This window comes from Schistocerca piceifrons, chromosome 2, assembly GCF_021461385.2.
Source record: "Schistocerca piceifrons isolate TAMUIC-IGC-003096 chromosome 2, iqSchPice1.1, whole genome shotgun sequence".
NCBI lineage: Eukaryota > Metazoa > Arthropoda > Insecta > Orthoptera > Acrididae > Schistocerca > Schistocerca piceifrons.
This window is the reverse complement of record NC_060139.1, coordinates 13,686,804-13,699,265: the sequence shown is the minus strand read 5'-3', so window position 1 is coordinate 13,699,265 and position 12,462 is coordinate 13,686,804. Positions and strand designations below refer to the sequence as shown.

Genomic DNA, 12,462 nt, shown 5'->3' with positions numbered 1-12,462 from the left:
AATCGAAACTAAAAGGTTCCATTAGACATTGTTCCATCACGATCCGTTTTCGCGGTGGTTGTGAATTTATGGTTATGAGCCGCTGCTGACTTCAGTGTGAAATATTTTCGTAGTTGGTAGAAACGTTATTCGAATGTTACTTCTGATTAAGTCCCCATTTGATTGGGTTCGCATCTTACCCACGATCCACAGTTGGGGAAGTTTGGAGATGCATCATTTTCTCAAAATAATTCTCATTTAGTTTTTACTCTCAGCTGAACATTTCTAGTCACATGAGACATTTAGAACACTCTGGATCATCTTCATATCCTACCAGTTTCCCCTGAGAAACTCAGAATACTCTGATGATCCAGAGTGTTCCAAACATGTCGTGTGTAACTGAGACTGAAGAATAAATGATTATTTTGAACCGGCTTTGCGGGCGCTGCATCGCTCTATAGGCTGTATGATCTGCATAGACATTCTGGTTTTCCTTAATAGACGTTTTATGTTCTCAAATTGCGGCACCTTCTATACTTTTTTGTTAATTAAGGGGCTCCGGAAAGGCTCAAAATCATGAAAAGTTCAATTTTTACTTTTTTGCGTTTCCTGAATCTGCAGACTATTACCTTTTAATAGATATCTAATTTATTCAATTCCGAAGACTACAACCATTTTTAAATTTTTTTTGAAATGTGTTCTACATGGGCGTGACCCACTGTGGCGCTGTTAAACTGCTGTCAAATGGTGTTATTATTAACGTCCGTGTTCATCAGGTACATTTTAGTGATGTGAGATAAAGTATGTGTTGTGGCTAACCTGTGATGGTTCAATATATATCGCTGGTGTGATTGTCGATTGTTTCATGTTTATTTGCTCTGTCGTTATCTCGAAAATATTCGTAATTAATTCTGTTTCTTGAGTCTGTTTTGATGAAGTATAATAATGAGTAAAAGTAAAGTTATTGTAAATCCTCTGAAGGCTTTTAAGAAAAGGAGAAATCTTGGAAAGCCAAAGGTATGTGTTATTACTGTAAACAATAAAGACGATAACCAAGTGAGTGAACCTAACCTCTAAAGTACACCTGCCCATAGCAGTCAAAGTGGGAAAGAAAATATTTCACAGGAGAAGCTTGGTTCAATGAGTGAAAACTATGAATGTTTTATGGGCGAATCGGATGTGAATGAAAGGAATTTTTTCAAACTGTGTAAGATATATTCATTGTAGTGAAGTTGGTCTGGAACTCTCCATAATAAAGCACTTAGGACTTGCTAGTGAAATACAACTGAAATGTGATAAGTGTTCATGCATGACCACCTTTTGGAACAGTGTTGCAATAACTGCAACTGAAGAAAATGGTAGCAAAATCTACGAACACAACAACGAGCGATGCTTGCTTTAGACAAGGAACGCCTTCGGGCTGCAGATAGGGCTGTAAAGAGTCTGGAAATACAAGCAAGAGTAAACAGGAGGAGGAACAAGAGGAAGCTGGAGGAGTAGTTTGCAGAGGATGAAGATAATCCATCCTATGGACCTGGAATGCACTAAAAAGTTAATCCAATCTTTGTCGCTCGATTCCCAAAACTTTTATTTTCTCATACTAATTACATGTTTTCTAAGGATCTTCCAAACATATGTTTCAAACTTTCAGTAAATGTTACACAGTACCTTCTGCATAATTTAACACAGCCTTTTTCCAAGAACAGTATATTTTTGAATATATAAATAAAAAATTGCAAAAAAATGAGTTTTCATTACAATTGAAAAAATCATCTTTAATAACTGAACTAAAATTTTGTAAAATCCCTGTGTTAAGTTGTAGCCCATATTCCAATAAATAATCTGTAAGAAGTTCAACTTCCTACCTCAAATACTTTGTGAGGAAAGATGTAATTTATAAGCTTATTTTAACATTGCAAGTATAGGGCGTTTCGGAGCCCCTTAAGGCCCTAGAAGCACGGTCTTTTTCGGTTGTACTTCTGACCAAAAAGCGAGTCTCTTAGCTGAAGTTTTTGTTAATCACGCAGCGATTTGATGGTGATATTTCGGTAGAAATAGTCATCCCCTAACACATTTCTTTACATTCAATTTTCTTATATTTAGCTTTAAATTTTTTCAATACCCTGACGGAAAAATGCAACACTAGAAATAGTTAATGTAGAATAATGAAATTTCGGGGACACAGTTGTCTGGATAACATGTTTAAATGATTAATATTTCAGATTCAACGGTTATTGTAATTGCGAGATAAGCCGTTGTAAACGTGAAATGCTTGTACATTAGTAATCGGTGTAAGCTTCAGAATTTTAAATGGAAGCGTGTAAATGTTCATGCATTGTGTTGCACAGGTGCGGGATGTCAGTTTGTCGGATGTAGTTCCATGCCTGTTGCGATTGTTCGGTCAGTACAGGAATGGTTAATGCAGTTCGTAGATGACGCTGAAGTGATCGTTGATCGTTCGATGATGACCCCTATATGTGCTCGACTGGATACAGATCTGGTAATATAGCAGTCCAAAGCAACGTGTCCACACCGTCAAGAGCATGTTGGGTTACAACAGCGATATTTGAGCGAGTGTTATCCTGTTGGAAAACCCCTGGAATTCTGTTAACGAATGGCAGTTGAACAGGCCGAATCGCCAGACAGAAGCACGGATCTGCAATAATGGTGAGTGGGATAACCAGGAGACTGCTCCTGCTGACACACCAGTAACCATAAATCCAGGTGCAGATATAGTATATCTAGCACACAGACAGGTGGAAGTCCTCATTTGGTCTCCTAACCAACACACGGCCATCACTGGCATCGACGCAGAACCAACCTTCATCAGAAAACACCTTTCCACTCTCTCATCCAATCAACCCCTGCTTGACACAACTGAAATCGCAAATGGTTTGGGATCAATGGAATGGTTGCTGCAGGACGTCTCTCTCGGAGCTGTCCTTGAGCTGACCGATTAGTAACAGTTCATTGTGTGGTTGTGGTGCAAACTGCTCTTCAAACTGCTGCTCCAGAAGCAGTACGATAAGCCGGAGCCTTACGCTGAACAAGACGGTGTTCCCTATCGGTAATGCAACGTGACCGTCCGGAGACCGGTCTGCTTGCTACAGTATATTCTTGTGGCCACCGATGACAGCAGTCGCTAACAGCGACTACATTCCTGCCAAATTAGAACTATATATTAATATCTTCAGCTGCTGACGGGCGTTGATATCTTTCAACGGTGACGGGTAGAAATGTGTGCCCCGGCCGGGACTCGAACCCGGGATCTCCTGCTTACATGGCGGCCGCTCTACCCATCTTAGCCACCGGGGGCACAGAGAATAGTGCGACTGCAGGGAGTATCTCGCGCACGCCTGCCGCGAGACGCACATTCTCACCTGATATGTCCACACACTACATTCGTAGTGTCACTACCCAACACACTCATTACTCGTGGAAGACATTCTTAGCAAGTCCCGTGAGAGTTCGCGTAATATGCGTGCATCCTCACAGGCCGGTATTGCCAGAACTATATACTTACATGGTTCAAATGGCTCTGAGCACTATGGGACTTAACATCTGAGGTCATCAGTCCCCTAGAACTTAGAACTACGTAAACCTAACTAACCTAAGGACATCACACACATCCATGCCCGAGGCAGGATTCGAACCTGCAACCGTAGCGGACGCGCGTTTCTAGACTGTAGCGCCTAGAACCGCTCGGCTACCCAGGCCGGCTATACTTACATGGATATGGTGTGTATTCATATAAATAAATACATTCCTGCCAAGTATTTCTTCAGTATCGCAGAATGAACATCCAACTTCTCGTAACCTTATTACACGACCTCGTTCAAACCCAATGGGATATTGATGATGGCATCTTAGAGGCATTCTTGGTTAACATCAACTGCTCACGTCCAATCTCAAAGGTAACTAACGCTCACGGCCATTACAGCTGATGTTTAACAAACCTGATTTATACAACGAAAAACCACCCAAAGCTGCAAATTTCATTTTTTTTTTTTTTTTTTTTTTTTTTTTTTTTTTTTTTTTTTTTTTTTTGCGACTTTGCTTGGTTTTTCGTTGTACTGATTATCAGAAGTTGCTGACCTAAAATTATTCCAGCATGCTGGAAGTTTGTAAACTTGATTTGCATCCTCGTAGTGGCACTTTTAGTGCCACTGTTACGTGACTGGCCGGCCGAAGTGGCCGTGCGGTTAAAGGCGCTACAGTCTGGAACCGCAAGACCGCTGCGGTCGCAGGTTCGAATCCTGCTTCGGGCATGGATGTTTGTGATGTCCTTAGGTTAGTTAGGTTTAACTAGTTCTAAGTTCTAGGGGACTAATGACCTCAGAAGTTGAGTCCCATAATGCTCAGAACCATTTGAACCATTTGTTTTTTGTTACGTGACTGGCAACAAACTTGATTAGACATCACCTTTCAGACCACTCCTTCCTGGTGTTACGACTTTTTTATGCCAGTGTATAAGGAAATGTTTTGTTAAGAACTTCCTTCCTGTGTTGCACGCCCTTAGGGGTTCAGTTGAAAAAAAGTTTTGGAACCGAGAAATCAAATACCAATTTTCATAGATATGGCTTTAAAAATGGTCTAGTAGTTTTTTAATAATTTAGTTTTTTGAAAATATTGCCACAGTTTTGTTCCCTTAGTGGTTGAATTTCCGAAAATGATGAAATTCTTGCTTTTTTAATTTCTGACTGAAAATATAAATTTTCGTAGGTCTAGTTACAAAATTGCGTTCATAGCAACAGCTTTTCAAAAATCTTTCCATCCTCTTGTTTCACCTCCTTAGAAGCGGAATTTCGAGCAATATCATCTGTTGTTTTCTGCCCACTCTTCTAATATAGGGTGCCTAGGAAACTTGCTTTCTTGGATCACTAGAAAACAATTAAAGCAAATCACATTAATGAAGTTCATCACAGTAAGGTAAATGACAAAAGTTTTCGTATTCACAAAGGTGTGTCGCAAGCAAATTGCGACTTGGAAATAGCGTCCTGCGGTATACACAATTCCAATGCAGACAAAGCAGTACAGTTCATAGGTTACTGCTGTAGCGTTCTGAGGACGGCTCGTCTTCAACTCGGGCCCCGGCTAAGCTCTGCGGCGCCTGTATTCTCTTCATGTAGAGGCGGCTCCTGTCAGGATGTCGTCCTAGAGGGCCCGCCAGCCTACTACTGGCTGACGTCGCCTCACCCCCCTCTCTGCTCTTCCCTTCTGGATCGTCGTACCGGCGCTTGACGTTACGCCAGAAAATCGTAAACGCTGCCCACAGAATAGGATGAACACCCGCTCCAAATTTCAAGTTTCTATCCTTAGCGGTTTGGCCTCTACGATGACGAGTCACTGAATCAGTCTGGACCTACTTGACCCTTTTAGGGGTTGAATTCCCAAAAACACTGAGAAACTATTTGTAACCGAGCTTTAAAAATAATTTAGTGGGTATTTAATAATTTGTTTTCAAAAATAACTTTCATGCACTACTTACCTCTCGTAGGTCTCAAAATTCCAAAAATACTGAAACATACATTTTACACTGCTGGCCACCGTAAATGCAACACCAAGAAAGGCAAGAGGTAGCACAACAAAATTTATTTTGTAGATAACATGTTGACAAAGTATCAAATGATTACGTTTACAGACGTCTGTGACATGTGGTTCCTGCCAGAATCAGTAGCCAGAGTAGCCGCCATTGTTGGAGATCACCGCTGCCACACGCCTCGGCATTGAGTCAAAGAGACGTTGGATGTGTTCCTGGGGTACAGCAGTCCAAGCAGCTTCCACACGTTGCCAAAGATCATCTGGTGTGGCAGCTGGGGATGTAATCTGGGTCACTCGTTGAGCAACCATGGACAACATGTTTTCTATCGGCGAAAGATCCGGAGAGCGAGCCAGCCAGGGAAGCACTTCAATCTGGTTATTGACGAAGAACCTTTGGACAATGCGTGCCACGTGTGGTCGCGCATTATCCTATTGAAATATGGCTGTGGCCGAGCCCTGAAGGTAAGGAAGGACAACTGGCTCCAGCACCTCGGATATGTAGCGCCGGCTATTCAAAGTACCGGCAATGCGTACTAGAGGCGTGCGAGAGTAATATCCAATACCGCCCCATACCATAATACGCGGTGCAAGACCAGTGTGGCGGTGCATAATGCAGCTGTCCAGCATCCTCTCTCCACGGTGTCTCCACACTCGAATCCGACCATCGTGGTGCTGCAGACAGAAGCGTGCCTCGTCAGTAAAGACAACGTCATTCCATTCTGCCGTCCACATCAGTCTGTCATCACACCATTGGCGACGGAGACGTCTGTGGTTCTGCGTCAATGGTAGACGAAGCAATGGACGTCTTGCGGACAGACCACTCTGCTGTAAACGGCGTCGAATGGTACTGGCAGACACTGGATGATGCGTTACAGACGCAATGTGCTGTGCTTTGGTTCGGGATGTCACTGAGCGATCCGTCACTGCCGTGCGCACAATTTGCCCATCAGCACGTGCAGTGGTGCACCGAGGTGAATGCGATCGACCACGTCGGTCCGTCGTACCCTCCTGCATCCAACGGTCACATATCCGCATTACAGTTGTTTGGTTTCGTCCAACACGACTAGCGATTTCTCTGTATGATAATCCACAATCTCGGTAAGCCACTATCCTTCCTCTGTCGAACTCGGATACTTGATCAAAAGATGTTCGCTGTTGTCTACGAGGCATAACTGATCGTCTTGTGAAACAACCACAAGGTAAACACACGTGCCGAACGTACACTCGTCGAAATCGCCAAGCCTTAAATGGCGCTATGAGGTGGCGCCACAGGCGCGCGTGATGTGCGTCTGCGCTGAAATTCTAATCAGTTGCATATCTCATCGCTGCAAACCCAAGGTGTAAATTTCACTTCATTCGGATGCTTCCTTCAGGGTGTTGCATTTACGGTGGCCAGCAGTGTATTTCTGACAGACACCAGGTACCAGTTTTCATAGATCTAGCTTCGAAGTTCTCTTAACATCATCACATTAAGAAAAAAAACCTTTAATCCCCTGTTTCACCACCTTAGGGGTGCAATCCCTTTTTAAACGACGCCTACAGTCAGTCCGAACGTTGCCTTGGGTGTCCCAACTATCTTGTCCATCCAAAATATCTCTGGAACAATAACAGCTATTGGAAAAAGACTTTCACCGGTATCAATGTAGGGCTGGGGCCCATGAATGTACATATTTGGAAACATTCTAAAACGAAAGCATATGTGTTTTTTAACACAAACTTAGGTTTTTTTAAATGGACCTCCTATATTTTTTTCTTCAGCAATCCATAGCATGAGAAAGCACATACACAATGGCGTTGATTGCATCGGAATATTCCCATTACATCCCGAGATATTGAGACGCGAAGTTGACGCTTGAAACACCCGACACGCGCTGCTAGCGCACGTCCTGAGGCTCAGGCGTGAACCCCATGCTGCCCGTAATCGCAGCAGGATGGCAGCAGACCGTATTATTCGTTTCGGACCTCTTGATAAGTATGGAAGTGCGATTACGCATGTCAATCACATCACGATTACGGGCAGCATGGGGTTCACGCCTGAGCCTCAGGACGTGCGCTGGACGTGCGCTAGCAGCGCATGTCGGGTGTTTCAAGCGTCAACTTCGCGTCTTAATATCTCGATGTAATGGGAATATTCCGATGCAATCAACGCCATTGTGTATGTGCTTTGTCATGCTATGGATTGCTGAAGAAAAAATATAGGCGGTCCATTTAAAAAAACGTAAGTTTGTGTTAAAAAACATATGCTTTCGTTTTAGAATGTTTCCAAATACGTACATTCATGGGCCCCAGCCCTACATTGATACCGGTGAAAGTCGTTTTCCAATAGCTGTTATTGTCACAGAGGTTTTGGGTGGACAAGATAGCTGGGACATCCTGTGTGTATATATATCAATACGGTTGCTGTTTCTCTTGACACGAATGTTGACTATCCATAATTTTCAGTTGATCTGAGGCATCTACTGCACCAGTCCAAGATGAATAGGTCCCAGATCACCGATTTTCAGTCCTCTGCATTTTGCTGTCAGGGGTAATCTCAAAAGTGAAAAGTACTGCATCACCGCTGATACGGCTGAAGCACTGGAGCAACTAACTGTCGTGATTTACTAGGTGATCCAGAGTTGGTTGAATGAATCTGTAGTTCACTTCAGAGACAAGTGGAGATTTGCATCCAAATGCACGGACGACACATGATACTCCTGGTCTCACATCGGTATCGACAAGTAGCTACAGGAATCTACAGCCTGATCATGGGCATCTACGTTTCTTTCCTGCAGTATTTCGCAGGACGCCTGCCGCCAGAAAACCAATGAATCAACCAAATCGCTCTCGACATGTCTGAATACACTGACAAATTCATCACAGATTTGAGTGCCGAGTAAGCCGTCCATCGTAATTATCAGGAATCAAAATGTTTCATTTATTGGTAGAAGTCGGTAGGCGCAGCGTCTACATACTTTCTTGAAGGGTCATCGTGTATGAAATGTCTGTCGTACAATAAATGTCGATTACCTCTAACATCGAAATAGAAGTTTCAAACTTAATTGAGACCACGTAAATATCAAACCTGACACCTACACCTGAACAGTGTGAGACGCTAGTTATCGCTTCGAAGCCGTGGAGCAGGCATATCGGATCATTTTTCAAAGAAGACAAAGCATCTTAGCTATATATGAGCACCTAAACTGGCACTTAACACGTAGATGGACTCTTAGTGCCACCAGCAAACCGTTCTTCCCGTTCATAAAAGTTCTCAATACGCTGTATTTTTCTGTGTAATGTCGTCTGGTGTAAATTTTGTGTGTTTTTAATTCTGGCAGAACTGGAATGGTATGTTATTGGGGACTTGGAAACTACCACATAAAACTCTCTATATGTGCTGTGCATGAATGAAGTTACCACTTGGACATCAGCCATACAACATAAATGCCGTTAGTCTAAGATTGGTATAAACTTAGAAAATTCATGATATAACGAAAACGTATGTGCCAACCGTGTATTATAAAAAAGTAATGGAATGGTTAATAATCTGTAATCTACATGTTTGCCATTCCTGCTTTCACAAATTAGTCCGGGTCTAGGCGCTTCAGTCCGGAACCGCGCTGCTGCTACGGTCGCAGGTTCGATTCCTGCCTCGGGATGTGTGTGATATCCTTAGGTTAGTTAGGTGTAAGTAGGTCTAAGTCTAGGGGACTGATGACCTCGGATGTTAAGTCCCATAGTGCTCGGAGCCATTTGAACCAGTAGATCAAATTAGTCAGTGTGGTCTTACAGGCCATTTGGATACAAAATTTTCTGACGAGGGGACGATGAGACCTGTTAACGTAGAATTCTACTGAGCCTTCGGTTTGTTGTAGAGTATCTGGCTACCGGGTTTTAATGCGACGGCTCCTACTTCCCGAGAAAATCTATGTTGAAGTTTTGTGCGTATCTCGTAAACCTATTTTCGGCCTAGCGAGCGTAGTGCAGCAGCGAAGATTCCCGTCTATCAAGCTGGCATTACCGGTTCAAACGCTACCTATGTATTTTTTCTTATTTTCAGTTGCACATCATCGAGGGAACATTCTTTGATTCTGCATTAATTCAGTGCACCTACATTCACAGGAGTGATCAAATGCGCGTGGTTCACCTCGAAGTTGACTGAATAAAGAAAAATCCTTTTGAATGTCAAAGAACTGTCTTCCCGGTGCCGCTTCTACAAATCAGGGTATCTGCAAGACAGAAGCTTTCATTAAATTTACGTGCTGTCCTACGAATTTGCATTTCGGTTTCTTCTGGAAGAAATAGCATCCGGAATACTGTTCTAGTAAAGCAAGTGTTCGCAAGTAAAATAATCCTGTTATTTATTCTGTAACAAATGGAATACTTTTTTGAAGAAATTATTACAATGAAAATGACTATTTTTGAATATGGATAGTCTAGTATTGAAAAAATAGTCAGGCAAGATTTGAACCCTTACTGCATGCATGGTTGGCGTTAATCTCAGCCGCTTTTCCTTTTTCTATTTTAATTGGCGTTTCCTGCGCGCATGTTGTAAAACAAACTAAAATCGCTTCCATTCCCATAAGCTCGGATTTTCTTGTACATAAATTCCATCTACTGCTTTTGTTAAAATAATGCAAAAGGAGCGCAAAAAGATTTGAACCTACAGTAACACAGTTTGCCTTCGTCGGCATGCGACACAATTCTCAAAGTATGCCAAAGCAGTATCTTTACAACTTACAGTAAAATGTTGAAATGTAATGCGTAAATAAATGAAAATAAAATTTTAAGAGTGACTGGTAAAAATAAAAGTGTACACAAAGGCTCTCTTCAGAACGTTCGTATATTTTATTCGATAATCTTATATCTCTTCAAGCCGGTGATACTCTGATGTCAAGTGCATCAAAAAATCTTATTTACTTTTTCCTTCTGTTATCAATACGTAAAAAACTGCCTGTAACTAACGCTACAGGTTTTGGAGGTATGCATAAAACTTCAACATTTGTTTTCTCGAAAACTAGGGGCTATCACACGAAAAGTCATATTCATGACACGTCCCTTTACAACATACCTAAGACTCATCAATATACGTGGTTAATAGGTCTATTGGTTCCCTTGTCAGTTTTAGTCCATTGCTGTCTGTGTCTTCAAAACACTATCGAATAAGTCGGTAACCATGTTGATTTTCTCTCGTTTCAGGAAGCTTCTTCCGAATAGTTACTCTGTTGTTGGTGTTGGCACTAGAAACCTTTGCCTCGAAGATACTGGTGGTGGTCCCAACGCCATCTCACAGTCATCAGACGCAGTTCCGCATATTAACGAATGCTTTACTTGCAAAGGGCCACGAGGTCACTTTATTTACTGCAATACCTCTCAAGGTAAGTTTATAAACGGATTGCTTCTAGTTATAAAGTACGAAACTTGCGGTAGGGTAGTAGACGGGATTCTCGTAATGTTACCAAGATCTCTTACTTGATATAAATCTTCAGCTGAAGTGCTGTACGAAAATGAGAGCTGGTTGAAGTTGTTGAACATAGTAGTGTTGTTATAGTATTGAGTTCTATACTTGGTCTGTGGCAGTGTTGACTTGAGTACGCTGCAGCCAGTGCTAATGCTAGTCCTCCCGTCTCGGTTAGTGTCTATTACGCAGCTCCATTAAGCGGGAAATTATAGCACTTACCCTTTTGTAAGTGGTGAAAAAGTATAAACAGCAATGGGCTACCAATAGTTCCAGAAATTAAGAAATGGGTAGTTACCTACACGAAACTAACAAGCGATGAAGTACACAATATGCCACTTAACAATGACAAGTTGTTCTACTATTACTTAATTTGCTCCAACTTTGTGTACGAGCGAATAATGCGTGAATTTCTTAGCAACTGTAAGTTAACATTAGCAACATGCCCAGTCTCTAAGTTTGCTGTTAATCCAGTCGAAGCCTACTTGATAAATGTGCGACTCTCTAACACACTATGGAAATTCCACACAAAGTAATAAAACTCAAATTGCTGACTTGTATCAGTGTTTGTGCAGTCCGGAACGAGGTATGGGCAAATTCTTATGTTTCCCGCCCAAAACGGAATAAGATCTCGTCCAGAATGAATACTGATGGCTGTCAAGCACATATTTCACAAATGGAGCAATTACCAGCTTGCTTCATATGAAATGAAACAGATCGCGTTAAACAGGACTATTTCGGATGAAAATTCCGTCTTGAACATCACCTTACTACACAATAACCTTTAATTTCGGAGTTCCTAGCAGGAATAAGTGCCGAATTGGTAGCAAACGGTGCCGTATAAGTTGAAAGTAATTCATTTGGTATGAATGACGCCGAACGTGTAAAGAGTGAGCCTGAACATATCAGTGATATTACAAATGGTTTGAAACGGACGTGCGTTTCTTCTTTGGGAGTAAGTACAAAAAGTCAGAATGACTTAGGAACGCCAAATACTTATCCATCACCTCACAGTGAAGCCTAGGCTACGAGTAAAGTTGTAGATCATAGATCAGCTGGCATTAATGAAAAAGATAACAAACGACAAACACCCAGACCTGCAAAGAACATTGCAGTTGTGATTGAACTGTTTTTAAGAAAAAGCTCAGAAACATCCGCGATAGGGGTCATTTAGGCCGACACGATTGACGATGCCCTGGAACTCCAGCTGAACCAACTGCAGATTCACCATTAGAAACACGAGGAGACTCACAGATGGGCAAAACTGAGTGTGCTCGTATAGAAATGCAAAGTTTCGACTGAAGCGTCTAGGAAGAAAATTTGTGCCGAGTAGTAAAGAAGAGGTGCAAAACAATATAAACAAAAAGCTCTCAACAATTTCCAATATTGACCTATGGGCAAGCGAGAGAGAATGTATAAGTGCCTCACTCTGAAGCTGATTCAGTTATCTGCGGAAAATCGTATGGGAGGAAAGGTAGTGAAGAATCTGGGGATTGTAGGGTCAA

At 42.1% G+C, this 12,462-nt stretch overlaps 1 protein-coding gene across 1 annotated transcript in view; it reads left to right on the top strand.

Moving 5' to 3' along the window:
• The window catches only part of LOC124778019 (UDP-glucosyltransferase 2-like), a 107,746-nt gene that overhangs the window by 12,302 nt on the left and 82,982 nt on the right, over positions 1-12,462 (top strand). The window contains exon 2 of the mRNA XM_047253597.1: positions 10,699-10,877. Coding sequence (XP_047109553.1) covers positions 10,699-10,877 — 179 coding nt within the window. The remainder of the gene's footprint in view (positions 1-10,698; positions 10,878-12,462) is intronic.